The 27,802-nt window shown below is 54.6% G+C and overlaps 1 protein-coding gene across 6 annotated transcripts in view; it reads right to left on the bottom strand.

The window, feature by feature from the left end:
• Nucleotides 1-27,802, bottom strand: part of TMCO4 (transmembrane and coiled-coil domains 4) — an 88,066-nt gene that overhangs the window by 28,497 nt on the left and 31,767 nt on the right. For 4 of the 6 annotated variants that reach the window (XM_046006617.1, XM_046006601.1, XM_046006608.1 and 1 more), the window contains 7 exons: nt 26,932-27,064; nt 20,125-20,222; nt 19,715-19,858; nt 18,944-19,063; nt 14,744-14,908; nt 13,769-13,905; nt 11,189-11,273 (listed from right to left, as the gene is read on the bottom strand). In XM_046006617.1, coding sequence (XP_045862573.1) covers nt 11,189-11,273; nt 13,769-13,905; nt 14,744-14,908; nt 18,944-19,063; nt 19,715-19,858; nt 20,125-20,222; nt 26,932-27,064 — 882 coding nt within the window. Of the gene's footprint in view, nt 1-2,290; nt 2,308-3,191; nt 3,325-5,317; nt 5,468-11,188; nt 11,274-13,768; nt 13,906-14,743; nt 14,909-18,943; nt 19,064-19,714; nt 19,859-20,124; nt 20,223-26,931; nt 27,065-27,802 lie in introns of those variants that run through there. The other 2 variants (XM_046006633.1, XM_046006640.1) reach the window with 2 other exon arrangements.

Genomic DNA, 27,802 nt, shown 5'->3' with positions numbered 1-27,802 from the left:
TTAACCCTATAAACATCACGGTTAGGAGGAAGAAGCATGTCTACAAATGGCTAGACAGAGTGGCAGGAAAGACCCTCCAGGGGGAGAGGCTGATTTCTAGAGTTAAGTGAGTTCATCTAGTAGGCGCTGGGGGCTGGGGGCTCACCCTGTGGGCTGACGGTGGAGCAGAGAGGCCAGCCCCAGAGGCCAGGCGAGACAAGCCCACCAATCCTTGCCTTTTTCCTACAACCGTGACAACCCAGGTTCGCCGTACAAGTAAATGCGTTTCAGCAGGTGGCAAAGTCAAGGGCGTCTGCATCCCCAAGAGAATGCAAGCACTTTCCAAGGGAGTCAGCGGCCTAATCTGCAGCCAAGCCTGGCAGAAAGACCCTGTTAGTTTAGATGAAAACAGCAAATGGATCCCATGTTCTGATGAATCATTCCTGCCCTGGGAGCTGCCATCGGAAGATGATCCTGTCTTACGGCAAGCTCAGACCAGTGTGTGTTACAGCCTCGGAGAGAGCCACCTGGAAGAGCGAATGGAGAAGGGACAAAGGCTTCTTGTGCACTGAGGTCCTCTGCGTGGCAAGCACTGCGCTGTCACATCTGCTACACGGAAAGGCCAGCAGAGCGCTAGAGTTGAAGCCCGGGCCCGCCATACGTACACGATCGCACCTCTGCCCTGGCCCAGGTCCCGTCCCAGGGGCTGGTGACACAGCGGAGAAGGGAATGCTGGAGTCCCTGCCTTCAACCTCTTCACAGACAGAACGGGGGCGTCAACACCTAGACCTTAGCGCTGTCTGTACGTTAAGCAAAGTGCTTAGCAGCGTGCCTGGTCCGTGGTAAGTGTTCGATAAACAGAAGTTACCAAAGCCCAGAACCAGCTCGAGAGGCGTCAGTATCCCTATTTACCACCTAGGCCGAAGCTCAGAGGTGGAGTGACTTGCTTTTGGGGCCCCCAGAGAGTTAACAGAGGAGCGGAGCCTGGATTTGAACTCGGGTTTCTACACTCCAGATCCAGTGCTCCTTGATGCCATCTGGCTTGGCGGCCACAGTCCCTCGCATCTTGAAGATGCAGGAAAAGCAATCCAGTGGCACCAGCTTACAGATGGAGCAGGGACTGGGGGGCGGCCAGGACCCCCTCAGTGAATGCACCCCAGGGCCCAGAGTGCAGCATGCCCGGCTGCCTTTCATCTATGGAATGAATACACCGACAGGAGGGCTGGTGCATCTCGGATGTCTCGCTGACTCTGTGGACAGGGCCACGGGGCAGGGACAATATGTAATGCCTCTAATTAATTCCCCTCAAATCCTTTTGGAACGAAGAGGAGAATAAATGCGTCAATGAACTGAAACAGAACCGATTTTTTGGTTCACGCGGCCATTTCCTGGCTCAGCCTGCTACCATGAGTCAGCCTGAGCTGGGCTCGCTTTCCAGCTACTTAATTCTTGAAAAGGTTTTAGAGCAAACACATGGAGAAATGAGCAATCCGTTATGATCGGGGGCCCAGAGCCTCTCAGCAAATGCTTGGATGGTGGCTCTTCCTGGCACCAGGCGCTGCTCCCCCATTCCTGCCACCTGCCGGAGCCAGAAATACCCTTGGTTGGCGGGTATGTCACTCCCCGAGCCCATTCATCCCATCGGCTGGCAGACAGGCCATGGGAAGGCACCCGTTTGTCTCTGGGAATTCTGGCTCCATGCATTTCCTGCCCAAGGGCACAAACGCTTGTTGGCAGGTGCACAACTGTCTCAGTTGGGAGTGGGTGGGATCATGGGGTGGGGTGTGCGCCTGCTGGGTGGTCTGGAAGCAGAGGGGCCCGGGTGCCCTGGGTCACTGGGAGGCGGGGCCAGGTTGTGGGGGGCTGTGTGCTGTCCTCAGCAGGCAGCGCTCATGGTGAATGTCATGGCTGCATTCCTGGGCTTCCATGAATCAACTACTAACCCATACTGGGCACCTCCTACAGGCCAAGTCCTGGGAAAGAGCTGAACCCAACAGGCAGGTCCTCCCTGAGGCTGACCACCCTCTGGTCGGAGAGGGAGCCCCGCAGGCCGTCCAAGCAGAATGGCCCCCACCGAGGGCCTGGGTACTGGGCAGGAACCCCAGCTTGGCCACCTCCCGGACTCTGCCTTTGGGCAAATCCCTTCAGCTGTCTGGGTCTCTGCCTCCTTCTCCGCCATTCTGGAAAACGGGACAAGGACTGCCCGTCTCGTGATGCTGTTGCGAGGCTTGGTGAATAACACTGCTCCACAAGGGCCTAAGTACTATGTTCCACCCTGTCGTGGCCAACACTCCACACAGAAGCAAGCCCACGCTGTGTCCGTGTCCTCTGAGAGAAAGCAACAACAAGAGGGTCACCTCGTCAGTGCTTGTTCCTAAAGTGTGTGTGTGTGTGTGCATGTGTGTGCACGTGTGTGTGTGTTAAGCATGGCCTTTTCAAGTTTGACTACTTTACGCCTTTCTGCAAGAAACATCAATTTTCTTTCTTTTTTCTTTTCTCTCTCTCTTTTTTTTAAAGATTTATTTATCTGAGAGAGAGAGAGTGAGCGCGTGGGTGGGGAGGGGCAGAGGGAGAATCCCAATGAGACTCCCACTGAGTGTGGAACCCAATGCGGGGCTTGATCCCACAACCCTGAGATCACAACCTGAGCCGAAATCAAGAGTCGGATGCTTAACTCACTGAGCCACCCAGGCGCCCCCCAAAACACGTTCGCCTTTCTAATTGCTCCAGAGACTTCCTTCCATGAGGATATTGTGCGCACAATCTTGAAACGATGCTGTTTTTTTATCCATGCTCCAAGCAACATCTTCTTTGCCTTAGAATATAAGTGTTTTATCTTACACGGGTAAGACTACTAAAAGCCGTTTGTTGAACTCCTCAGAACTACACAGTGTTTAAACCACTTGTCAAGGGGGGTTTGAGCGCCACATCTTGAAAAGATTGTGTCTGAGCTCGGGTGGGGTTGGGGGCCTTGGGGTTGGGAGAAGGCCGAGAACCTTCTGGACGGCAAGACAGGGACCCAGCCCAGGAGGCTCTGACCAAGTAGATAGGAGTTACCCTGAACTTGCAGTTTTCTTTCTCGGGCACGGGTCAGCTCTGAGGGAAGGACAGCTGATGGGGATCTAAGGCCAAAACATCCTAATGGACGCACCTGGAAATATCACTCAGAACCTTCGCTGCAAAAGGGAGATAATTATCCTGACCTTAGGTTCTTGTAAGGATCAGCGGCCAAAGTCGTGAATCAGAGCATGGGCCAGCCACAGTGGACGCCAGTTCCGGCTGCATCATTACCAGCCCTGTAGCCTAGGTTAGGTGCTTTATCTCTGTAAGCCTCCATTCCTTCATCTGTAAAATGGGGATATAACGCAGGATTATCGTGCGGATCGAATAAAATATGGTGTGCATTGTATGTAGCTGTGCCTGGCGCATCGTAGTGCCCACTGTCAGCTGGTGAGAGGACCAGGAGGAGGAGGACGGGTCTGGGGGTGGAAGAAGGGGCTGGATTCTTGTGTTTCCTTCTGTTTCCTAAGCCCAGTACTTATGGGAGCCCATAGTCTCCCCCTAAGGGCAGGACACTCAGGTTAGGGATGTCAGCCCCCACCAGGTGGCTGCCCTAGAAGCTGGTAGCGCAGGACAGTAAGAACACCCCATGCCGAGCACCTACTGTGTGCTAGGTGCTTTCCAGATGACTGACACACGTCACTGCCGACGCTGCAAGACCCCAGCTCGTGTCTCAGACAGTGGGTTACTTCTGAAGATCGGACTCTCAGCTCCATGGGGAGAGGGGCTGTCCTGACTTACTCACTGCGGCCTCCCCAGGGCCCCGCACAGTGCCCAGCATGTACCAGGTGCTGAAGGCGTAGGAGCTGATGGAGTGAATTTCATTTAGAGGACTGCTGTATGACAGGTTTGAGCTGGAGCTGTGGAAGGGGCAGAGAGAGTCTGATGCAGACTCCGTGCTGAGTGCGGAGCCCCATGTGGGGCTCCATCTCACGACCCCGAGATCACGGCCTGCGCCGAAATCACAAGTCAATGGCTTCACTGACTGCGTGCCCAGAGACACTGCTATATCCCACCGTGTTTCATATACATCAGGGCATTGGAGATGGCTCAGGGGACGGGCAGAGTGCTGGGTCTGGGACTCTAAGCGGACACTCTAACTCCAAAGCCCACTGCTCACAGCTCCTAACCAGGCAGCTTCGCGGTGGGGGAAGGGCTGAGCCGCCCGTCACCGTGTGGCCACCCAGCCCTGTGTCTTGTCCCCTCCTTCCTGTTGTGCCCTGTCTGCTGGGTGAGGGGACTGGATGGCCAGCTGTGGAGCCGCGGCGGCCAGTGCCTTGCTGCATTACTGGTAAGCGGGTGCGTACAGCTGGGCTCTGTAGGCTTCCCTGGAGGGCGTCCGTGTAAACATACATGGGTGTGAGCAGGTGTGCAGTTTTGTGAGCACGTGTGTCCGTGTTTCTATTTGTTTTACTGTCTGGTGTGGGTTAAACAGGTGTGGCCACAAGGTGCTGCTGGAGTCCCGTCTGTGCCCCCGACCTGCCCCGCCTCCCAACCCCAAACGTCTGGGAGTCACAGTCTTAGGATTCAGGACCTTTCGGCTCCCCTTCGCAGGTGGGTGTTTCGTTTTCCGCTTCCCATTTCTGGGCACCGTCAGGAGTTTCCTCACTTACTCTCCGAAAGAGAAAGGGAAATGGGGGGGGGGGTACTTAGAAACGGCTCTGAGGCCCAGCTTTGGAGAGGTCGCTCCTCTGCATGGAGTCACCGAGAAGGCCAAGGGCGTGAAGCAGCTACACACCCTGGGCCAGGGAGGGGCCATCTGGCCGAGACTGCCAGGCCACATCGCCACTGAGGTGTACCCGGCTGCTGCTCTGCTGGGAATAAGCCGGGGCTAACTAACTAACTAAGCCTGGAGTATCCGTGACCAAGGTCAAGGCAGAGGGTTACCAGAGCCCTCTTGCCTCCTGTCCAGATACAGGGTGGGATGGGACATTACTAACAGGGGGGACAAAATCAGAACAATCAAGAATAAAGACTTTCTCAGGGGTGCCTGGGTGGCTCAGTCAGTGAATGACCTTTGGTTCAGGTCATGATCCTGGGGTCCTGGGATGGAGACCCGTGTCTCGGGCTCCCTGCTCCGCAGGGAGTCTGCTTCTCCTTCTCCCTCTGTCCCTATTCCCTCTCCCCCACTCATGTTCTCTTTTTCACGCTCTGTCTCAAATAAAGAAAATCTTTAAAGTAAGTAAAACAAAAATAAAATGCAGAGGTTTTCTCAATAAATGTAAATGAGCTATGCTACCAACATAAAAAGGCCTTCCTTTTTCCTGCAAAAACTTACAAGCGTCGGTGCTCGGCACGAAGCTGAGCAGACATGGTTCCTCCCTGCAAGGAGCTTCGAGAGTGGGGAGGCTGACATGCGGACCCCCGCCCCGATGCGCGGTGGGGCTCACTCCTCCACTTGGTTCACTCTTACGGGTCTGTCGCGTACCTAGTACATGCGGGCAGGTGACAGGGTTGAGAACAGGGAGCAGGGATGAGAAAGCGAAGCAGCACCCCGGCGCCTGTCTGTGTTGCGGTTCCTGGCTGGGGCTGCACGCCAAAGCTGCCCAGCGGTGACGGACCCCTTCGGCGGGGAGCCCCGGCATAATGGTTTTGGGAAAAGAATTGCCCAGGTATTCTGCGGTGCACTCTGAGGTTACAGTTAGTGGGCCAGCGGGACTGATGAGTAAACAGGCGGTTCTTGATAGTGACGCCAGTGCTGGAAAAGATGCCCAGGCAAGAGCGGAACGGTGGCTTGGAGAGACGGTCTGGCACTGGGGTAGAGATCATGCAGCTTCGAGCCGGACTGCCTGCTCTGCTACCCGCTAGCCATGGGATTTGGGCAAGTTGCCTACTGGCCATACTTCAGTTTGCTCATCTGTACAATGGGCACGACACCAGCATCAACCGAATGCTGCTGGGGTGGGTTATGTGAGATGACGGTGTGAAGGGGGTCAGACTGCACGTGCGACGCACAGGCTCCTCAGCACAGACCCCTTCACAGGACCTGCTCAGCTGCTCGTTTCTTCCATGATTCAGATTCTAACCAGTCAGTTCCAGCTGCTTGGCCCGGCATTCGAGACCATATACCAGGCTCCTGCCCTAACCATCTCCTGCTGTCCCACCTCAGTCCCCTTTCAAGGCTACAAAAATATTGGACACCCCGAGAATCCCTCCTTTGCTGTGCCAGCCTGACTCTCTGCAATGCCCTTCCCTCTTGCCCCACTGGATGACCCCTGCCCACTGCTCAAGGTCAAGGTCCTCTGCAAAGTATAGCACAGGGGTTGAGAGTGAGGCTTCTGGAGCCAGGTGCCCTGGGGTCGAAGTTTGTCTCCAGCACTTGGGATTTGTATAGCTTACCCTGGAGGCCTATGTTTTCTTGTTCGCAAAGCATGGAGTATGGCTACTTCCCAGGGTCGCTATCAGACTGAAGGAGATCCTGCATGTAAGTGCCTTCTGTGTGGCGGGGCGCACAGTGGGTCTGCGCGCAGCGCATGCGCCCATCATGTGCTGCCCCAAATTAAGTCCCTCCATCTTTCTGAGCACTCAGTGTGTGCCAGCGTGTCAGGCACAGACGGGGCTGAGGGGCTGGGAGGGTGCGGGGCTGGAGGGAGGCTCAGACAGACCCTGCCCACCTGGAGTTCCTGGTCTCACGTGGGGGTTGGGAAATGGACACAGAATGACAAGCTCCTTTATCTACGCCACACTCACTAACGTTCCCTGCGCAGAGTAGATTTTTTGATCAGAGTTCAGAAGCAGGAACACTCCGAGTGTCCCCAGATCACAGCCTCTCCTTCACATACATCAGCTCTTTGTCTCCCGAGTAGCCTTCAAGGTAACGGGTATTGAGCTCCATATTTAGATGAGCACTCTGGGGTTCAGAGAGGTTAAGTGATTTGTCCAAGGTCCCGCAGCTGGTCAGCAAAGAAGCTGGAACCCAAATCCAGGTCTGCCTAATACAGAAGCCCCAGTTCTTATGGGAGGAAGCAGTGAGCGGGAAGGAAGTCGCCTTGGGAACCAGCCCCCAAAAGGCTGAGGTGCAGGGACATCTCAGTGTCTCAGCCCCTCCTGCCACCGAGGGGCCACTTGCCTCCCTCCTGGCAGTTCCCCGCCTCACACACAGCTGATGGGTGACCTCACTTCTGACTATCACAGCCAAATGGACGATGGTAATTAATTCAATCTGTTCAGCAGGGAAATTGAAGACTTGGCTTATATTACTGATCTGACATTAACACGTAACTTATGCTAGCTGGGGCCACAGACATGCCTTTCTCCTCTGAACTGAGAATGCGTCCTATAGAAGACCATGTTCCTCCAGCTAGTGAGGAGCCTGGCAGGTGGTCAGCTGCTTGGGTTGAGGGAGAGATGGCCAGGGACGAGCAAGATGATGTCAGCACAGAGAGGACAATTCTTCCAGAACTCCCAGGGAGAAGCAGATTCAGAGAAGGTGGGGGGGGTAGTCTGCAGCCAGCCCTGGACCGGTAGGGGCCCCAGCAGCCCGAGTGAGAGGCTAGAGGATGTGTTCACCAGGACCCAGCGTGGGGCTGCGTGCCTGACCTCCATGGTCTCCAGCCTTTGCCACTGCCCGCAGGCGACACTATCCTCTTGCTGTAAACAGACATATGGACGTCCATGGAGGCTGTGTCCTTCCGCAGTTCCAGCGACCCAGCCGAGCAGAGTCAGGACTCAGATCCACGTCTCCATGGGCTGCAAAGCCAAGCTTTCCTCTACCCTGGCACAGAGTCTGGACTGCCCTTTGGCAATTTGCTCCCCTCCCACCCATGGTGGGTAGAACATGCTGCCCCACCCGACCATCCAGGGCTTGGCCATCACTTTCTTTGGCCAACAGAATGTGCAGAAGATTAAAGATTGCCAAAAACGCTTTGCCACTCCTCGCATTCGGGGAAAGCATTTCCCCTCTGGCTCCTTGAATCTGGTCTGGCCTATGACTTGTTCCGACCCACAGCATGTGATGGAAGTGATACATTCTGGAACCCGGCCTGCTGAGGCTTTGCCCCGTTCACTCCTGCCTTCTTGAAATGCTGCCCAGAGAGAACCCATGAGGATATCACGTGAGACTGCTGGAGGATTCGCGGTCTGCCGGGAAGGACTGAGGCATGCCGGGGACCCCCAGCCAGTGGCCAGGCAGCAAAGGAGGCCGGCTCCCATGTTCCAAGCATTCCAGCTCTGGCTGCAACCACACCAGTGAGCCCAGGCGCGAGGAGGAGAGGAACTTCCTAGTCAACCCACAGGACTATAAGAAATACCCAGTTATTTGTGCTTTAAGCCACTAAGTTTGGAGAGGCTGTCCACAGTAATGGACAGCTGAAACAGAATGGTGGTAGAGACGGCATGACCAGAGGTCTAGAATGTGCATGTGTGGTTTGCCTTGGCCTGGCCCTCTAGTGCTCTGCCCTGAGAGGAACATGCCCTGGGGGGCCGTGGCCCCTTCCGCCCCACTGTGACAGATGCACAGGGGGCAGATGTGAGCCCAGCCCGCAGCCTGGGGCCAAGCCTGTCCAACCCACGGCCAGAGAAAGAGCCTGTTCTAGAACAAGTGAACCACAGCAGATCCTGAACTCGCCAAGGGTGTGGCGTAACCCTGTGAGTTTGGGGATTAGCTTGTTACCCAGCATCACCCCGGCAGAAGCTGACCGGTACACCCATCCTGCCTCTCTCCAACCCACACATTTTTAGCAAGAGTCCCGTGTCCTGCATGAGAAATGCCAGCCCCTAATTTTCCCGAGAGATTCTGACAGCCCCATTATCATTTGCACAAAGTCGCAGGAGCAGAACATGGCATGGTGTTCGGGACGTCAGTGGTGTGGCTGTGGTTCCGACAAAGCCCTTTCCCACAGGGGATCAAAGAGCTGAAGGCGGGGAGACACGTGGGCCTCCAGGGGTTCCTCCCAGCCGGCCAGAAGGTCCCCGGCGGATTATCTGTACTAGGAAGAACAGCAAGGGCAGGGAATAGACGACTTTCTGACTTGCTCTGCTCTGGGCATGTCTAGTTAGGGGAAGAACTTACAGAGAGTATATGATGTTCTCGACGCTGGAAGTGAAAAGTCACCAGTACCAGAGCTCCAGGTTCAGCCCTGCTTCCTGAGTGGTTTCTCTGACCTCTGACCCCAGCCTGAATGTTCCTGGTGCAAACAGCTCCAAGTTGGCTCCCCAGGCCCTTCTGGATGGTGGTCCCATGTTACCCAAAGCCACTGGAAATAGGACAGAGGCGTCTCCCCGTTGCTTAGCGATAGAGACAAAACCAAGTGACAAGGGGGCTGTTGAAAGCTACAAGGGGATAGGGTGCGCTGGAGGGGGGGTCCTCCAAAATGACAGAAGATGAAGCCTTTTCTGCAGTGCTCACCCACAGGGGCTTGGCCCTTCCATGGTCAATGCCAAGGATGGCACACCCGCCTTACTCTTGTGACCAGGAAAATAGCTCTGGTCCCCAGTCCGAGGTGGGGAGACATTTTAGCAAAACAAAAAGAACAGGAATGAAGCAGGCCCCTTAGCCCCAGGGTCTGTCCCATGCCCTCTGGGGATGCCAAGGCTGAAGATAACACCAGTCAGGCCGGTCTGGCTCCCTCAGATCCAGCCAACGGTGAACATTCCCGCCCCTCCTTGCTTGCTGGCAATGGGTTGGCAGTCGGGTCACACACTCAGGGAGAGTGGCCCGAGGCCATCGTCAGGGCTGGCCTCAGGATGGCAGCGGCTCTGAGAGCAAAAGCTGCAAACAGACATTCCAGAGCGCAGTTTGGTCAACAAGAGAGGGCTCTACAAGGTGCGGAAATGCTCTGTGTGGGGTCCCTGGAAGCAAGCATGCAGGCCGGGTATTATAACTCCATTTTATGAGTGGGGAAGCCAAGGCCCAGAGAGGTGTTCCCAGAAAATCCCCAGGGAGACCACCGGGTGAACTCGGGCCCTCTCTGCCACCCACCCCCTGCTCCCAGGCTGTGGTCACTACCAGCTCCCTCTCTTGCCTCAGGGGCCTGCTGCTGCTGTGCTCCAGCAGGAGAGGGCTGAGTCTGGGTCCCGCAGGCTGTGGGCCATTCCAGGAGCCCCGAGCTCTACACCTCCCTCCTCCAGCCGTCCCCCGCTGACAGACCTGCCTGAAACTGACACTTCATCCTGGGACCCCTCCCACCCCAGGTCCAGAGCAATGGCACTCAAGCTTCCCACTGTCTCAACACTCGAAGTGTGTCATTGGACAGCATGAACACACACCCAGAGGTGGCCTAGTGGCTGGAATGATGGCTCCCCCAGAAGGGACATCCACCTGGAATCTGTGGATGAGAATGTCTTAGGAAACTGTATCTTCAGATGTAACTGAATTATGCAAATGTTATAAAGTTAAGGATCCTGAGATGAGATCATGCTGGCTTTGGCGGGGCGGGGGGGAGTGGGGGTGGCTAAACCCAATGACACTGTCCTTACAAGAGACGAGAAAACAGGGGCGCCTGGGTGGCTCAGTGGATTAAGCCGCTGCCTTCGGCTCAGGTCATGATCTCAAGGTCCTGGGATCGAGCCCCGCATCGGGCTCTCTGCTCCGCGGGGAGCCTGCTTCCTCCTCTCTCTCTGCCTCTCTCTCTGCCTGCGTCTCTACCTACTTGTGATCTCTCTCTGTCAAGTAAATAAATACAATCTTATAAAAAAAAAAAAAAACAAGAGACGAGAAAACAGGAAGGAGAAGATGACAGGAGGACAGAGGCAGAGAGCAGAGGGAGGCTTCTACAAGCCAAGGAGGGTCAGGGGCTGCCAGCCACACCCAGGAGCTGAAAGAGACAAGGAAGGATCGTCCCCTAGAACCATCAGAGGGAATGTGGCCTTGCCGACACCTCTCCGTTTGACTTCTCATCCGACTCTCTTCCCTCCCACTCAAGCATGCACGTGACAACACCAAGGCTGACGTCATTATTATAGGACCATATAATCATTGCTATAGGACCATTATTACAGGACCAGCCCCTCAAATTTACATACAGAAAAAATAAAACCAATTTCCAAATGACTTAATGGTTTTGTCTATTTTCAAACTACTTTTAAGTTCTTCCTAGTATCACCAAGAACTGGGAAGACATTCACAAGGCTCGTGATCCCTGGCCCGGAACCTTCTGTCTGGGGATGAACTTGGGAAAGGTTTTCATCTGTGACAATAAGCCAGACTTACCTTTCTCCTGAGCCATCTCTTGCAGACAGAAGTAGATGACCCTGGCTCCCAGGCTGAAGCCAATCAAGGTGACAGGTCTCTGGCCCTGTGGGAGATAGGACACAGGTGTCTGGGTGGGGGGAACACTTGTCAGTTCAGCATCGGCCCTGATGAGGATGGCCCTTGTACAGTCCTCAGTGCTTGCCTCACGTTTAATGAATCACACTACCCCCAACCCCGATGGTCCAGGAGCTCTGATGTCTTCATCGGGACAGACAGGGCCCTCATTCCTGCAAGAATCCACCTGCTGCTGGAAATGCTTCCTCCCGGGCTAACAGGCAGCCTCTGGCTGGGTTAATTCCCTTTCATCTCGAACCATTACCCAGCCACCGTTTGTCTCTTCTTCCCCAGGGGACAGGATGCATCTACTGGGGGGCAGACGATGACAGTGAAGTGGGATGCCAGGGAGAGGAGGCAGAAGGTACCCCAGGCTGTGACGATGGGTACACGGGCAGGGACGTGTGGGGGAGAACTGGTCTGCTTCTAGAGGGGAACATGGGACTGAAAGACTGGCGCTACATAAGAGAAGGTGGTAAGTTAGACATGGAGAGAGATTTTCTAACTAAAGAACTTGTAGGAAAGGCAACTGCTAAGAGGAAGAAAGTTATGGGGGATATCGGTGCCAGTTCTACAGGAAGGAAGGGACAGGAGGAGAGGAGCTCCAAAGGTCTGGTCTGGTCCGATCAGTCTCTTCCTTTTCTTTGGTTTTGTGCCAATACGTGTGTATCAACCTTCCCCCTGCGCCGCTGCCCTCCGCGCCACCCCCGCCCCGCCATCTATGAGGACAGGAAACCCTTGATCATCACACAGGCAATTCTGCCGGAACCGTGGCAATGGCTGCTCATCACCCCCCAACACCTGCTCACCCCCCAAAGTCCCTGCTAACAGAACTCCTGAGTTTTGCTGGTGCACAGCCGTCTGGCCGGGGACAAAGCCCCACTGACTCCCTTACAGCTAGGGAGGCCCAAGGACGAGAAGCGACGCCAACAGTGTGACTTCCACGCCCCTCACTCCGCTTTCCTGCCTCTGACCCTCTGGGATGGGGAGGTCACGCCAGCAGATCTGTCTCGGACCAAAAGAGAGACTGAATGCGGAGGACAGGTGGCCCTGGCATTGAAGGGATCGGGGCTCCTGTACTGCAAGGCCGTCCACGGGGGAGGCAGAGTAACAGCCCCCCGAGGATGGCCCCGTCCACGTCCCAGGGCCCTGTGAGTGCCGTCTTAGAGGACAGAGAGGGAGACAGGAGGGTCAGAGTGAGACAGGTGACGTGCTGGCGGAAGCAAGGGACAGAGAAGCAGATTTGCAGATGCCGCACTGCGGGCTCGGAAGCTGGAGGAAGGGTGCTACCAGCCAAAGAAGATAGGTGGCCTTTGGCAGCTGGAAAAGGCCGGGCTGTGGGTGCTCCCTGGAGCCGCTGTCAGGGACCCGACGCTACAGACCCACGGGAGACTCCTGACTTCGGAGCTGTAAGATAATACATGTGGGTTGTTCTAAGCCGGTGGTCATGCGTTATGGCAGCGAGAAGAAACAAAGACACACGCGTCGTCCTGGAGGCTGACAGCCGGCTCTTCCACAGGAGAGGACGAACGCCTTGTTGAAGCCAATACCACTCTGGTCTTTGCCTTACAGGCAAACCTGGCACAGGACCGCTCCATTTCTTCTGGCAAAGACACAGCAATTGGAGGGAGGGTCTATTCCTCAGTTTACCCACTGGGGCGGAAACTGCTCGTCCCTCAGTGTCCGTCCTCCCCTTTTCCTGTAGCTGAATGTCAGCTAGGTTCACGGACACGTGGAAGACAGACGGCCTTCCCTCAGCTTTTCCTTGAGAAACAGACTTCCGCCTGCTGGAAGCTACCGTTGCAGTTCTAATAATCCTAACCTCACAGTCATCTCTGAAACGCTTCTCCAAACTTTGGTCTCCATGTACTCAAAGGCGGCAGTTTCATTTCCCTGGTAAGTACTGGATTCAGATTTATAAGTTTTTCTAATTTAAGATTTATTTATTTTAAAGAGAGAGAGAGAGAATTAAAGCACCAGGGGGCGTGGAGCCGAGGAAGAGGGAGAGAGGGTCCTCAAGCAGACGCCCAGCTGAGCGCAGAGCCTGACATGGGGCTGACCCTGGGACCTGAGATCATGACCTGAACTGCGACGAAGAGCCGGATGCTTTAGTGACTGAGCCACTCAGGTGCCCCTAAATTTGAAAAGTCTGATAATTATTGATCTTCCTGACCATCGTACACAGTATTTGACTGAAGATCCGCTCGGATGCCTGCAGGAAGGAGCACCGGGCCTTGTCCATGCCTGCAGATGTCTGCTCTAACCACCTGCTAGAAATGCACAATCTCAGATTCTCCTCTCACTGGTTCATCCTGGGATACTTCTGGGACTCGAACTAAGGGGCAATGAAGACAGTCCACCCCCGCAAAGCCACTAGACTATCTCCAAGTGGCTTGTCTCTAGGGCTGACGTCTGTGCACACAGGTTGGCTCAGTCACCTCCCCTCTTGCTCCTACCCCACGCCCCATAGCCAGTCCCAGGTACCTGCTGCCGGGAGAGCAGGATGTGGGCCAGGTGCTTGCCAACTTCTGCTGACCGGTGGAGACACACACCCCAGGGGTTGTCGATGACATTGGCCACAGTGAGGAGTGAGGCTGGCCAGGTCAGGGCAGCCACGATGCCTAGGGAAGCAGGATATCAGTGAAGAAAGCAGTGTGGGGAGGCCCTTTCAGGGACATGACGGTCTGGTTAATGAAGGCCCAAGGGAACGCATGCAGAACCTTGAACTTGGAACCTGTAAGTTTTCCAAGGGCTGCCAAACTGCTAAGTAGCAAAGAAGCAAATTGCAGCTTGTGTGGGATTCCTGGACTAGATTCCTTCTGTTCAAGCCTCTGTCATGATCGGGATTCCAAAGATGGCCTGGATTTGTCACTCCACCCTGGGTCCTCCCACTTTGTGCTACGCTCCGCAGTGCCCAGCCCCCTGCCGTGGGACTTGCTTTGGCCAGCGGGACCTCAGTCGATGTGAGACTTGAGATGGTTTTGGGCAGCCTCTCGTGCACTTCTACAGCTGGTGTGGGCTAGCCGGCTGACCCCAGGGGAGGGTGACAGACGCATGGCGCAGAGCTGAGTTGCCCTTGTTGCCCCCGACAAGGCCAGACTAGATCACTGGCTGGTCTCCTGATCCACAGCCGCGTGAGCAGGTCCCGCTAAGATCAGTCAAATGAAGCCTCATGACTTCTCCGCTGTTGTGAGAAAGGATCGCTGTCGTAAGCTACTGGGTTTGGGGGTTGCTTGTTACGCGGCAATAGCTACCTGATACGCTGTGTGATGATGTGGTTGGCTGTCTGCCGGTCCCCTCCCCATAGAGACCACAAACTTCACAGACAAGAATGCAGCCTTGACTTCTCTGTATTCCTAAAGCCCGGCACAGTGTCTGGCTCACTGGGAGCCTCGGGCGTGCACAGATATGGCAGCAGTGCGCATGCTGCTGGCAGCGGGGTGGGGTGGGGGTGCTTACCGGACAACACCGTGTACTTCAGGGCCTCCTGGGCCACCATGTTGGCAAGACCGCTGAGGATGGTCTCCAGGGCATTGCCGAGCTCCATCAGGTACTTGGCCTCCCAGGCCAGGCAGTACTGCTCGCGGCTGCGGGCCAGGGCCGCCCACGGGGCGCTGAAGGTGCCTAGGAGAGAACACAGGTAGTGGGGTCTCTCCTGTCTGCGGCAGAAGGTGCCCCAGTCCAGCTTCCCAGACAGGCAGTGACAGGGGACCACGTGTCCTGGTGGATTAGGAGCGGCAGCTGTTCGCGGAGCAGACGGAGCACTGGGCGGAGCGGAGCACCACGTCGGGAGTCAGCAGGCTGGGGTTGGGTCCCAGCTCTGCGTTCGTTAGTAGCGGGGTGACCCTGCATACCACTGTCCCACCCTGAGCCTTGCTGTGCTTATCTGCGCAGTGGGGAGACGAACATAGAGCTCCCTTGACGCAGTCGTAGGAATGAAGTGTTGGAAGTTGTGTGTGTGTGAAGTGCTACTCCTTCTCACCCTGCAGTCATCCTGGCATCAGGTGCTGAGGATGGATGATAGGAACGTGCACTGCACCAAGCAGCTGGCTCTGGGAATCAGTGGGAAGTCATACTACAAACTCAGGCTGGGAGACGGTCTGGAAGTTTGGGGCAGAGGCACCCGAGCCCAGCTCTGCCATGACCTCACTGGGTCACCCAATGCCCCCGAGCTTCAGCGTTCTCACTTAGGGACTAGAAATGGGGGATGAGGACAGCATCACTACAGTGACCAACGTCAGACAGAAGTTCAACCCTGACCGTCTGCCTCCCTCTCTCCCCTGCTCCGTCCCCTCCCTCTGGCCTGAGTGAGGACAGTGTCACCTCCCTGGCATGATATTGAGGCCCTCGGTGAGCTGGCCCTGCCTCCTTCCCAGCCCCATCGCTCCCCAATTTCTCACTTACACTCTGCCCCCCCAGAACACACTGCATCTTCTCATAGCCTCTGAAACAGGGTGCCACCACTGGTCCCGCTTCGTAGCTGAGGAAACTGAGCCATCTAGGCCTCTGTCAGCAGGGGCAGGGATGTATACACATCACAGTCACTCTATTCTGTGAGCACAATAAGAGGGCAGAGCGGGACGCCGAATCTGGACCCCCCCCCCCCCCGCAAGTGCCTTCCTGCCTGTTGGCATCACAGCATGCAATCACATGGTCTGTTTGCCACGGACTAGACTCCTGAAGCCTGGGGATGAGACACGTAATAAACATTCACGAAAATACTATCACGAGTGAACTTGTGGCACCCCCTTCCCAAGGCTGCGGGTTCTGGACGTCAGCTCCCTGCCTGACTCAAAGGTGCCATCTATACCGGAGGGTGCTAGGCCGACACAAGCACCACCCTGGGGCTGCCCTCCTGCCCCTGTTGCAGGGACTGGGGTGTGGGGGGAGAGTAAGGGTGAGGGTGTGTCCTGGCCTGGGAGCTCCCTGGTTACTGGGCTCATGGCCAGGCATGCCCCCTCGAGTCCTACATCTGTAAGAATGGAAGGATAACATCTGACATCGGAGTGTCGTGGGGATCACGTGAGAGGTCGCACGTACTAGACTGTATAAACTGTAGAGCACTGTATCGCTGGAGGCCCCGAACAGGGGCCATCGAGCCAGACAGAGTGGTGGTGAGTCCTGCCCCAGTCCCTGGCTAGCCAGGGGACCCTGAGCAGCCCTTATGAACCTCAGTTTACTTATCTGTAAAATGGGGGCGGCCAGGATGCCCACCTCCCCGGCCTGGAGCAAGGGACTCAGTGAGCAAGGCTCCTGAGATGCTTGGATTAGTGCCTGGTTAACACAAAGCTATTGTCATTAATGTGCACAATCCTGTTTGGGGGGGGCGGTGGGCTGCCGAGAATCCAACTGTTCCTATCACACAGAGCAAGCATGTGATGTCACAGCGGCTTCTCTCCCAGCAGAGACAGAAAAGGTGCTGTATCTCCCTCCTGAACTTAATCTAGTTTGCTCCGTTTTTTTACCTCCCCCACCCCGGCGTGCCTGGACGGCAGGCTGGCAGGCTACAGCAGCCTGTGGGAGGAGAACATCGAAGTCAGTTTCCTCCCACGACACTGAATTTGGGCTTTGACCTGGGGCCAAGGGAGCAAATGGGGGGGGGGCATAAAACAAGAAGGAATTTGCTTTCCAGAGTGGTCAGAATTGCACATCCCTCAACTTAGATGCTTGCTCTTGCTCCTTCCCTCCTGTGTCGGTCCTGCCTTCAGTGTGTGGCATGGAAAGGAGTGAAGAGAGACACCCATGAACTTTGGGCCAGGAGATATGGGTTCAAATCCTCCATCTCCCTGACCTCCCGCAACCCCCCTGGGCTTCCTCTTCTACTAGATCAGGACAGAAACAGCCCCTACCTGGGCGGGGGGGTGGATGCGAGGATTGGGTGATATGATGCATATTGAGTTCCATTGCGTGGGTAAGATGCCTGACTCGGGGTAGCTATGCACTAAGTGCTCAATCAACATTAGAGGCCTACTGTGTGGAGATGGGGACTGGCGATCCCACACCAATAAGGCTTTGGCATCTGGTCATGCCGCTATACAAAGCCTAGACATTTTCTCGCTTGCTTTCTTCTGTGTTGTTTAGAAGAGCTGTGGCTTCTACCCTCAGATCTCAGAGACCTGGCAACTCAGGAGGCCGTCAGCATGTGTCTGGCGGAGGTGTTCTGGATTCCCTGGCCCACCCTGCTTGCTCTCTCTCTCTCTCAGTGATGAACTGTTTGCTGAGCCTCCCACTGGGCACTTGCAACAGGGAGCCAGGCAGTGGGTGGACCATGGTGTTAGTCCTTGATGTCACTCTGGTTAGAACCGTCTCAAAACGCACGTTCAAATGAGACCTGCAAAGGGGACGCGTGTTTGTGGAATGTCCATGAGAAACCGGGTGCCTCCCATGTGTTAGCTTGTTTAATTTAAACTTTGCAAGCATCTCAAAAGGCAGGGATCATTTGTTCTACTTTACAAATGAAGCACCTGAGGCACAGAGAGGTTAAGTAATTTGCTTGAGGTCACATGGTCAAGATGTACTGATCTCTCACCTACTTCAAGTCCTTTCAACTTTAACCCACATGCTGAAAGTCCTTTGGTCTCTCTCACTTTCCCTGAGGACAAATTCAAGTTCCTTGTCACACCTTACATGCTCCAGCATGATCTGACCTGTCAACACCCCTGCCTTCTAGCCCCCCATTCCAGCCATCCTGTGCTTCTTTTGCACCCCTGGACCTTGGTACATGCTGTTTCTTTGCTTAGTTTATACTTCTTGCTCCTTCTTTACCCAGTTAACTCCTGGTCTTCAGCCTAAATGTTACTTTCTCCAGGAATCTCGTTCCCTCATTCCCCAGAAACACTCTGTTGGTTCCTGTACTGTGCCATCCATAAACCTTCTATGAAATTATTGCTTAATCGTCTGTCTTCTGTCTTGGACCATATGTCCCAGGGGAGATGAGGCCATGACGGTGCTGCTCACCACTGAATTCCTTGGGTCCGGCTCAATGTCTGGCATGTGCTGTGTATGATACTCTAGAAACACTGTTCAGTGGCTAAATTAATGGGTAAGTGGGTGGGTGAATGAATGGCGAATGGAGGGATGGGTAGATGGATGGTTGGGTGAAGAGGTGGAGATGGATGCATGCATCCATGAGTGAATGGGTGGGTGGTCAAATGGACAGGTAGCTGGATGACAGGTAATGGATGGATGGGTGCACAGATGGATGGATATGTGGATGAGTGAATGGACAGATCAATGAGTGGACAGGTGAGTGGGTGGATGATGATGGATGGGTAGATGGAAGGGTGGATGGGTGGGTGGGTAGGTGGATGGATAGTTGGATGGACGATGGATGATAGGTGTGATATGGACTGGTGGACAGGTGGGTGGGTAGGTGGATGGATGGGTGGGTGTGTGGATGACGGATGGATGAATGGATGGATGGATGAGTGGATGCGTGGACAGACCGATGGACAGATGAAGGATGGATGGGTATCGGATGAAGTCAGCTCACCTTCTTGAGCCTCAGTTTCCTCCTGTGCAAAACTGGGCCCCTCCCCCACCCCTCCAGAGGTATACATAGGCAAGAGTCTAGGCCAGGGTTTGGTCCACAACAGCAGTCCCAGCTCCGTCAACACTTCCCCCACCATCCCCCCATCTTTGCTCTGCCCCGGTCCTCACGGTATTTGCCGGACGCCAGCCATCCTGTGATGGCAATGGTGATGTGCAGCTGCCTGCCTTCCGTCAGAGGCAGAAACGTGAACTCTTCGATGGCCCCGACACGCTTCTTCATCTTGTATCCTAAAGACCCAGACACAAAAATGAGGGTGGAGGTGACCAGGGACAACAGGAGTGTTAGTCAGAGACACTCTCCATGCTCACACACTCACAGTGAGTGCCAACTGTGTGCCTTCTCCCTCAACAAAATGTCTCATTTTTAAAGTCATTTAAGTTAGGTGCCATTATTGTCCCCAGTTACAGCCAAGGCTAAGAGGCTTCTGAAGGCCAGCCGGCTCCCGGCGGCAGAGCTGGGGTTGGAACTCACTGCTCCATCCTGACTCCATTGGTTCTAGATCTTTTCTTCCCACGAACATCACGGGAGGAACACATTCCTCTCAAAAAAGTGGGTCGAAGTGACCACAATTCTCCATGTGGGGAGGGATGGATCCCATGTGGGGAGTGGAACAGGGATCTGTGTGTGGGACTGGGGGGCTGCTGGTCTATGATATAACCCCCCCCATTCACCAGTATCACCCCCCCTCCCCAATAATACTGGTAAATGCAGGAAGCCTGCAGCCAGTTCCCACAGGGCTGGGACCTAGCATGAAAAGAGCTGTGTTCTCCTCTGTCCTCTGGGGAGCCGTGATGGGTGAGAATCTGGACCTGTCTGTGAGAGCCCGGCCTCCCCGGCGGTACATCCCCCACTGGCACAACACTCCTCTGCAACCTTACCTGTCAGGCCAGCTCCAGCCGCCCCGAACAGCGAGGTCATGACGGCGATGCCCGCCACCGAGCCCAGAGCCGCTGCCCCAGCGCTGCCAATGATGGTGGCAGCGCCAGCGGCCACGAGGGGGGCAGCCAGACCCCCGGTCACGCCTGCAAGGAGAGCAGCCCGTGGTAGGTAAAGGGGGGGAAGATGAGGCCTACCCGGTTCTTCCCCCATTGGCCGCCCACCGCCTTCCATGGATGCTTCTAAGAACGTGAATGAACGCACTTCTGCTGACGGAGCACCTGGTGTGCGCCGCGGCCACCTCCCAGCTGACCCCCCTACCCTCTCCTCTCTAGCTTCGAGCCTGTACTGTATTCGCACTGCCCCGGCGCATGCGCGCCCCCACACCCTGGTCAACCTGGGCGGGCCTTACCGATCACGGTCCCGCCCCCAACAGTTGCCAGGCCAATCAGGAGATAGCGCTTCCATTTCCTCCGGTTTTCTTTCTTCTTCCGGGATGCCTCAGCGGTTCTGGAGGGGAAAGAGCTCGGTCTTTAGGGCTGGCGGAGCCTGGCATCCCCCTGAGACCACCCGCCTCACTGAACCCCCAAACTAGGATCAAGGCCGGGGGCGTTGCCATGCAGAGCGGGGTACCAAAGTCACCCTGGGCCCATCGATGGTTTAAAAGGCTGGAAAGTTTCTAAAACCCAGCTGGGAAAACCCAGTGTGTGGGATGTGCTACTTACCTCATGGGTCCGTCCTAACAGGGTTGCAATTTGAATAATAAAAAGACAAAAATAACAGCAATAATAGCAAAACCAGCACAAAAAATATCTTGGAACAGACGGACCCAGACCAAGTACAAATATGATCACAGACTCCATCGCCCCTGTCTGCCCTTCCCTTCCCTGCTCTCTCCCCTCTGATCCCGTCTCCCGCTGGAAATGTCCACCATTGGAGACCTTGGCCTCGGGGCACTAGCTAGAATCGGCCAGGCCTGACCGTTAAAAGCTATAAAATCGAGCAGAAGGGAAGCATTTGGGGTGAACGGGGTCAGGTGAAGGAGGATGGCCGCAGTGAGCAAGTAGAGAGTCACCAAGCCCAGCCCCGGTGTCAGGCGGGCAGCCCCCACACTGTGAGGCAATCAGGAGCAGGATGGGGGACCCAGGGCAGGTCAGTCGGTGCAGTCCTCACGAGAGCGAACTCTGAGCTGAAGTTGGAGTTTGGACAACAACTCAGTGTGTAGCATGACAGCGTGACGATCAAGAGGGAAAATGGTTAATATTTACTGAGGAATTCCTTCTCGCCAGCCGCGGTGCTGTGCACTTCACATGGCTTCTCTTACCCAGGAAGCAGTTTTATTACTGTGCCCAAATGACACAACGTCCAGTGAAGGGACAGCAGCAGCTGCCTCCTGAGGGCTGCGGGCGTGGAGGAAGAGACTGTCCGTCAAACGTTTAGCACGATGGCACCCTGCAAGGGGTGACTAAAACGGCGACTGTTATTTCACGCAACTATGCGGGTTTCCCTGAGCCTCAACTTCCTCTTCTGTAAAATGGGACTAACAACAGGTAGCAAGTCAGGTGGCAGGTTGTGAAGATGAAATGCATTCTTTCTTCATCCATCCAGCCAACAGCCTGTCACAGAGGGCGGGCTTCGTGCTGGTCATTCTGCATGTCGTGTATCTGGGAGCAGAGGCATGCGGCCCTCAACCAAGACTCCTTTCGTGCCCATCTCGTTCCTCCTGAACCGCACGTTGTATCGAGAAGTAGCTCATCCATCGAAGAGGAGTGGGAGTTGAGCTGAGCGTTCAGGAGCTGCGATGCCATTTGCCAGCTTACTTCTACGAATTCTCTTCCCACGCCCCTCTCCCGGGCGTGGAGTATGGCCCTTTGCAGCTCCTTCACTGAAGGGAAGGGGAAACCCAACATCAACATCCCCACTCATGCCACAATTCATGCTATCGGAGACACGGATGAGGCTGAACTGTGTGCATCGAGCCTAGAAGGCAGGATGGTGACAGGGCATGGGTTCTGACGTCAGGACTGACCCTGTGAACTTGACTTTGACCCCTGCTGTGTGGTACTGGAACACCATCCACCTGGTTTGGCTATCCCTCCCTGTACTAGTCCTCCCTGCACAAGCCTTACACACCCCTGCCCTTGGAAATGAGGGGCCCTATGACCCACTGTCACCAAAGAAAGGTCACTGGAAGGGGTGTGTGTCATTTCTAGAACAATCTTGCAGGGGTCTGATGAGTCTCCTGCTCTTCTGCCACGAACCAGCAACATTCCAGATAGGGGGCACTCTGTCCCCCTGCGACCCAGGACCAAGACAGTGCAGTGGGGACTAAGGCCACCGCCAGTCTGCAACAGACATACTGTGAACAAGAAATGCACCTTCATCGCGTAAACCGCTGAGACTCAGAGGTCACCTGTCACTGCCGCAAAAGCCAGTCTATCCCATTGCTTGAGCTCCTTGCTGAGACCAAACAGCAATGATCTGACCTATCTGACCTGCCTCACCCTCCAAGCTGGGATAATAATAGCACTTCCTCCCCGGGGGCACTGTGAGGGCACATGAGATAATCCACATGGTGAGTGGCATACTGTGATCAGCCAGTATGTTTGCAGCTATATCGGTCCTCTCGTTACTACGGTAACTAACCCCTCCACTCAGGCTGCAGATAAACTTTGGCCCTTGATCCCTAGCACCATTCTGGGTAAACAGGAAGGTTGGAAATGAGTTTCTTTGGGCAGAGTTCAAGGTCTGAGGAAAAGACTCGCACCACTGAGGACGTGTAACAGGAACGCGCACTGCGCCAAGCGGCAGGCTCTGAATCAGCGGCGTCCCATTTCACAGACTCAGGCTGGGAGACAGTGTGGGAATTTGGGGCAGAGGCATTTGAGCCTGGCTCCATTGTGATCTCCTGCGTCACCCCGTGCTTCTGAAGTTACCATTTTCTCACACGTAGGGACTGGAACTGCGGGGATGAGGTCAGCTCCCACCACAGTGATAGATAGTATAACCCTGGTCCTCAGCTTCCCTCCCTCCCAGCCTCCGTGTCCCCTCCCTCTGCCCTGAGTGATGATAGCGTCCCCTCTCCAGCATGACACCGAGGCCCCCAGTGGTCTGGCCCCTGCCTCCTTTCCAGCCAGTCTTTCCTCACTCACAGTCCGCCCTTCAGAAACACTGCACTGTCCCCAGGCACATTGCCTGGGCCTCAGTCCCTGTGCTCCCACTGGACCTCAGCTGTCGATGACCTTCTCACCTTCCTCTGGGCTGGCTACACATTCGTCACCATTCAAGAGTCACCTCCTCCAGGAAGCCTGTGTGAGCCCCAGGGATGCCTAAATGCGGGACTCTGGGGCCCTTCACCCTCTGTCCTCAGCATGGAGTTCTGGACCACTGGTTTTCAAAGGGTGGGACTTTGTATTAACCGCATCACAAGCTCCCAGGGTAGCTGTTAAAATCACAGCTTCCTGGGCCAGAAGCTCTGGGCACAAGGGTCAGGGAGCTGTGCCTGTGGCAAGCCCTCCAGGGCCCCGCTGTTTCTTAAGTTGAACAACTGCCCAGACAGGACCTTTCCTGCTCTCTGGCCTCGGTGGCTTGTCCTAGGCTTGGGACCTGGACAGTGCTCAGAAAAGAACCTAATCGTTCCGACAAGGACTGGCCGTGGCCATGTTTCTACACTATCTACTCCCCCGCGCACTGCCCAGATCTGTAAAGCCAGCGGGGCATTTTGGCTAAATAAAATATTTAGCTACAGAACGGGCCAATCACCACCAAGAGTAAAACTTCTGAGATACTAGGGCCCGTCTGGGATGTTGTAAAATTTTATAAATTTCTGCTTCTAGATTCTTCCTGCAGCGACATCTGTGCAACCGTGATAGGAGATAATCTTCCCTTTTAGCGGAGTTTATGCAGAATGGGGGGGGGGGGCTCATACCCTCAAGGGAATAAAATACGTAATCAGTAAATACGGTTCTTGAAGCTGTTTTATCAATGTATGAATCCTAGTGTATCGAATCCATGTAACAAAGATTAGATGGGCGATATACTCTAATTGCTCGTTATTATTTAAGTGTTTATAAAAATTTGCTGAACCAAAGAGAATACAATATTTCCCTCCCTGCCAAGATATTTAGCTAAGAACCTCTCTCTCAGTGTTAACCCAAACTGATTGCCTTACTTTTATTTAAGTACTTGAACGTTCTTAATAACCGTTTTGTACATGAAACGAAGGGCTTTGCCAATCATCATTAACTAACACAGTGTTTTACTCCTGCGATTAATTCCATTGTCTGGCTGAATTTCAAAATCTGAAGCACCGCAGGAGAGGCTGGCTGGGAGATAGGGCTATAATGCTTCCCATATTTGGAAGTGGGAATTCAGAGCATGACGCTATAACCAAACGGAGTCCTGTTCCCATCACTGACCGCGCACTGGTCAGATACCATGGCAATCTCTGCCGTTGTCCGGTCTTGGCCACACTCATGCTCTGGGATGCCAGAAATGACCTTGAGTTGGCGTTCCTTGTCAGCCTTCCAAGGACAGAGGCCGAAGTCACGGATACATAGTGAAGAGCGAGACACCTACGTTGCCCACGTCATGGATCCACAAATAAACGTCCCTCCTGCCACCTCATCTCCCATGAGAGGATGTTTCTTATCCTCGTCGCCATCATCACCACCTTTTCTTTCTTTCCCTTCCTTCCTTCCTTCCTTCCTTCCTTCCTTCCTTCCTTTCTTAATCCCTTTCTCCAGTTGATAGAGGGAGAGCATATTTCTGGGAGTTCTAGAGACACTTCCTAAATAAAAGTGCAGAAAGCCCCATTAAGAATGATCTTTGCTGGGGCACCGGGGTGGCTCAGTCAGTGTAGCTTCTGACTCTTGATATCGGCTCAGGTCTTGATCTCAGGGTCGTGAGTTCAAGCCCGGTGCTGGGCTTGAAAAGGGTGCGACGGTTGCTTAAAAAAAAAAAAAAGAAGTATCTTTACTGCTTTCTTCAGAATTAAGGAAGGAACCAGGGCATGTCCACTGTGCCCTGAGAGAGGCACTGAGTGCGGTGTTCAGATGGGTGCGTTGGTTGAAACTGTGGTACCACTGGCCAGCGATGTGACCTTGGCCGAGGTCCGTCACCCCTCTGACCTTCTGTTTCTTCCTCTGCAGAACAGTCAAGGGACTGTCTGAGAAGGCATCTTCCGAGCGCTCAGGGACAGCTACGTGTTGAACACGTCATTCTGATGTCATCAGTGTCAAGCGTCAGTAGGACATCTGCTAACATTTACGGGCACCTACTATGTGCTAGGCGCTGGTCCAAGCTTCTGACCGGCATCCTTTCATTTAATCCTCCCAATGGCCCTGTTTTGGAGATACTACCATCATCCTGCTGTTGGAGGTAAAGGAGGGAAGCACAGGGAAGTGAAGTCACTGAACACGGGGAGAAGCTCGAACGGCCTCCAGCTGGGGGTGGGGGTCGGGGGCGGGGTGGAGCCAAGAACAGAAATGTCCTACATGTCATCCTCTGAACCCCAGCTGCAAAGGATGGCCTCAGGGTGTTGAGCTCATCTTGCAGAAACACAAACCGTGGAACTAAAAGAAATTCAATCCTCTACTTGTCTAGGTGAAAAAACTGGTGCGGTTGCCCAGAGAGGGAAAGCAACGTGTCCAGGGCTACACAGACATTCAGTAGCAGAATCACACTGAGAACTAGGTCTCCTGGCCCAATAGTCTCTAGGCCTCCCCAGGGTCTCAGATCCTTCCAGAGGCCACAAGAAGAACCTGAGAGGTCTCCAGAGTCCCTAAAGTGGAATCTAAAAATTACACATGTGGGATATCTTTCTGAAGAAAGGGCCCGTACGTAGGAATGTCTACAATGATGATTGTACTACAGCAAATGATGGTATTTTTCAGCCAGTGACTCTGCAAGGCCTGCTCGAAGCACTTCACATGTACGAACTCATCTGAGCCCTCCCAGCGACCCTAGAAGGAGGGTGCTGTTTTTGTCCCATTTTGCAGATGAGGAAAACGGAAGCCCAGGGGGGTTAAATAACTTCCCCAAGATCACATGCTGAGCTGGGCTGTCCTAGAACTTTCTTTCGCATCGTCCCTGATCTGGCATTACGAGTATCAGCAGAACATGTTTTTTCTTCTGATACTAAGATTTCCAAACAGCTAGGATCGTCCTTCATTTCCAAGCATGTGTGTGTGTCTGTGTGCGACAAGGCTCGGGCCGAGTTCCTGATTATGGTCATGGGCCTGGATCCAGGGGTGTCTTCCCAGACACAGCTCTGGGAATCAATACAAGCCTGTTTTCAGGCTATTTCAACTGATCGAGGTGCTTTCTTTCTCCAGGAAACAGCCCCTTCCTTTGCCCTACTAACTGGGGCGGGAGGGCACCTCCCGTTTGAAGCTGGCTTCAAAGCTACATTCCCAGCTGGGTGGAACTGGCACAAACCGGCTGCTCCGAGAGAGCCATTGGGCAGGACAAAGAGGACGCTGGGAGACGTGCCTGGTGCGGAGAGCCCGCGATTAGGCTGTGACCGGGACTGACTGATTGCTCTGGTATCAGATCCCACATAAGGTGTTCCGGGGCTCTAGCCACGTGACCAGGATAATTTCCCTCTATACACACTTGACCCTGCAGAGAGAGCAAAGCCGCTCTGCAGCTGGGAGGGAAGGGGCCTGCAGGAGAAGGGAGGGACTCCTATCTTCCGTGCACCTGCCGCCGGCCAGCCCCGGGCCGAGCCCTCTACCCCACCACATTCGTTTTTCACAGTCCCCTGGGAAGACTATCCTTATTCCCATTTAACAGATAAGAATATTGTGGTTAGGGAAGGGGGGGGGCCCTGTCCAAGGTCAACAAGTAGATGGTTGTCACAGATAGGATTTTGATCCAGGCCACTCTGGCCCACAGACAAAGGGTCACAAGAGCGAGCCAGGTGTCTGGGTCACCGGACTGTTAAGTCACAGACTCATGGCCCCCAGCCATAATCCATTCAATCCCCACTTTGTACAACCGAGGACTGGCGCCCAGAGAGGGAAAGTGACTTGCTAAGGCCAGGCCACACAGCGAGGCAGGGCTGCACTGGGACTCTCGGGCCGGTGCTCCTTCCATCTCCCTGCATCAGCTGTTAACGGCGGGGAGGGAAGAGGGGAGCACGCGTTAGCGGAACAGGGCACTCAAGTGGAAATCCTCATTTCTGGCAGGCAGGGCTGGGGTCCCGGGGCTCCCTTACTCAGACTCCTCCTCTTTGGTTTCCTTCAGGCTCTCAAGGAAGGTCTCTTCAAGGAGATCCAGCTCCCCCAAGGGCACTCGGAAGAGGGAGGTCATGTGGCAAATGAGGACACGGGCCCGCGCATCATAGCGCCCTGGAAAGAGAAAAACAAGGGCAGAGAATCAGTTTAGCTTTGAAAGAGCAGCGGAAGGGATACAGGCCCAGGCCTGGAAACGGCCCCCATGCACCACCCCACGGAGGCGGTCAGCTAACCTGTGGGCCAGCCTCCTGGATGGAAAACCTTGCAGCACTGAAAACCACTGATCAGAGACAAGGTGGTATTTTCATGAGGTTAGCAAAGATCAATTTTGTTTTAACCCCAAAGCTGTTAAGGAGGTGTTGAAAACAGGTACGTGCTTGAGGATCTCACTGGTGGGAGTGTGTATTGATTTAATCACCCGGAGGGCCATTTGATAGTATGGACCAAAACCTGAGAACACTGTGTATCCCCCAAATCATAGAGTCACAAAGCAGAAGAGTGTCTGAGGGCTGGGGTAGGGGGAAAGAGGGAGTAAGAGTTTCAGTTTTGCAGGATGAAAAGAGCTCTGCAGGGGTGTCTGGGGGGGCTCAGTCGGTGGAGGGGCTGACTCTGGGTTTCCACTCAGGTCCCAGTCTCGGAGTTGTGGGGTCGAGCCCTGTGTGGGGTTCTGTACTCAGCAGGAAGTCGGCTTGAGATTCTCTCTCCCCTCCACCCCTCCCCCTGCTCATGCTCGCTCTTTCTCTAAAATAAATAAATCAATCTTAAAAAAAATAGAAAACAAAAGAGCTCTGGAGATGGACAGTGGTGGTGGCAAACACAGGGAACGTGCTTAATGCTGCTGAACGGTACACG

Source organism: Meles meles, chromosome 1, assembly GCF_922984935.1.
Source record: "Meles meles chromosome 1, mMelMel3.1 paternal haplotype, whole genome shotgun sequence".
Taxonomy (NCBI): Eukaryota; Metazoa; Chordata; class Mammalia; order Carnivora; family Mustelidae; genus Meles; species Meles meles.
Note: the sequence above shows the minus strand (reverse complement) of the source record. Positions and strands in the feature narration are given on the sequence as shown.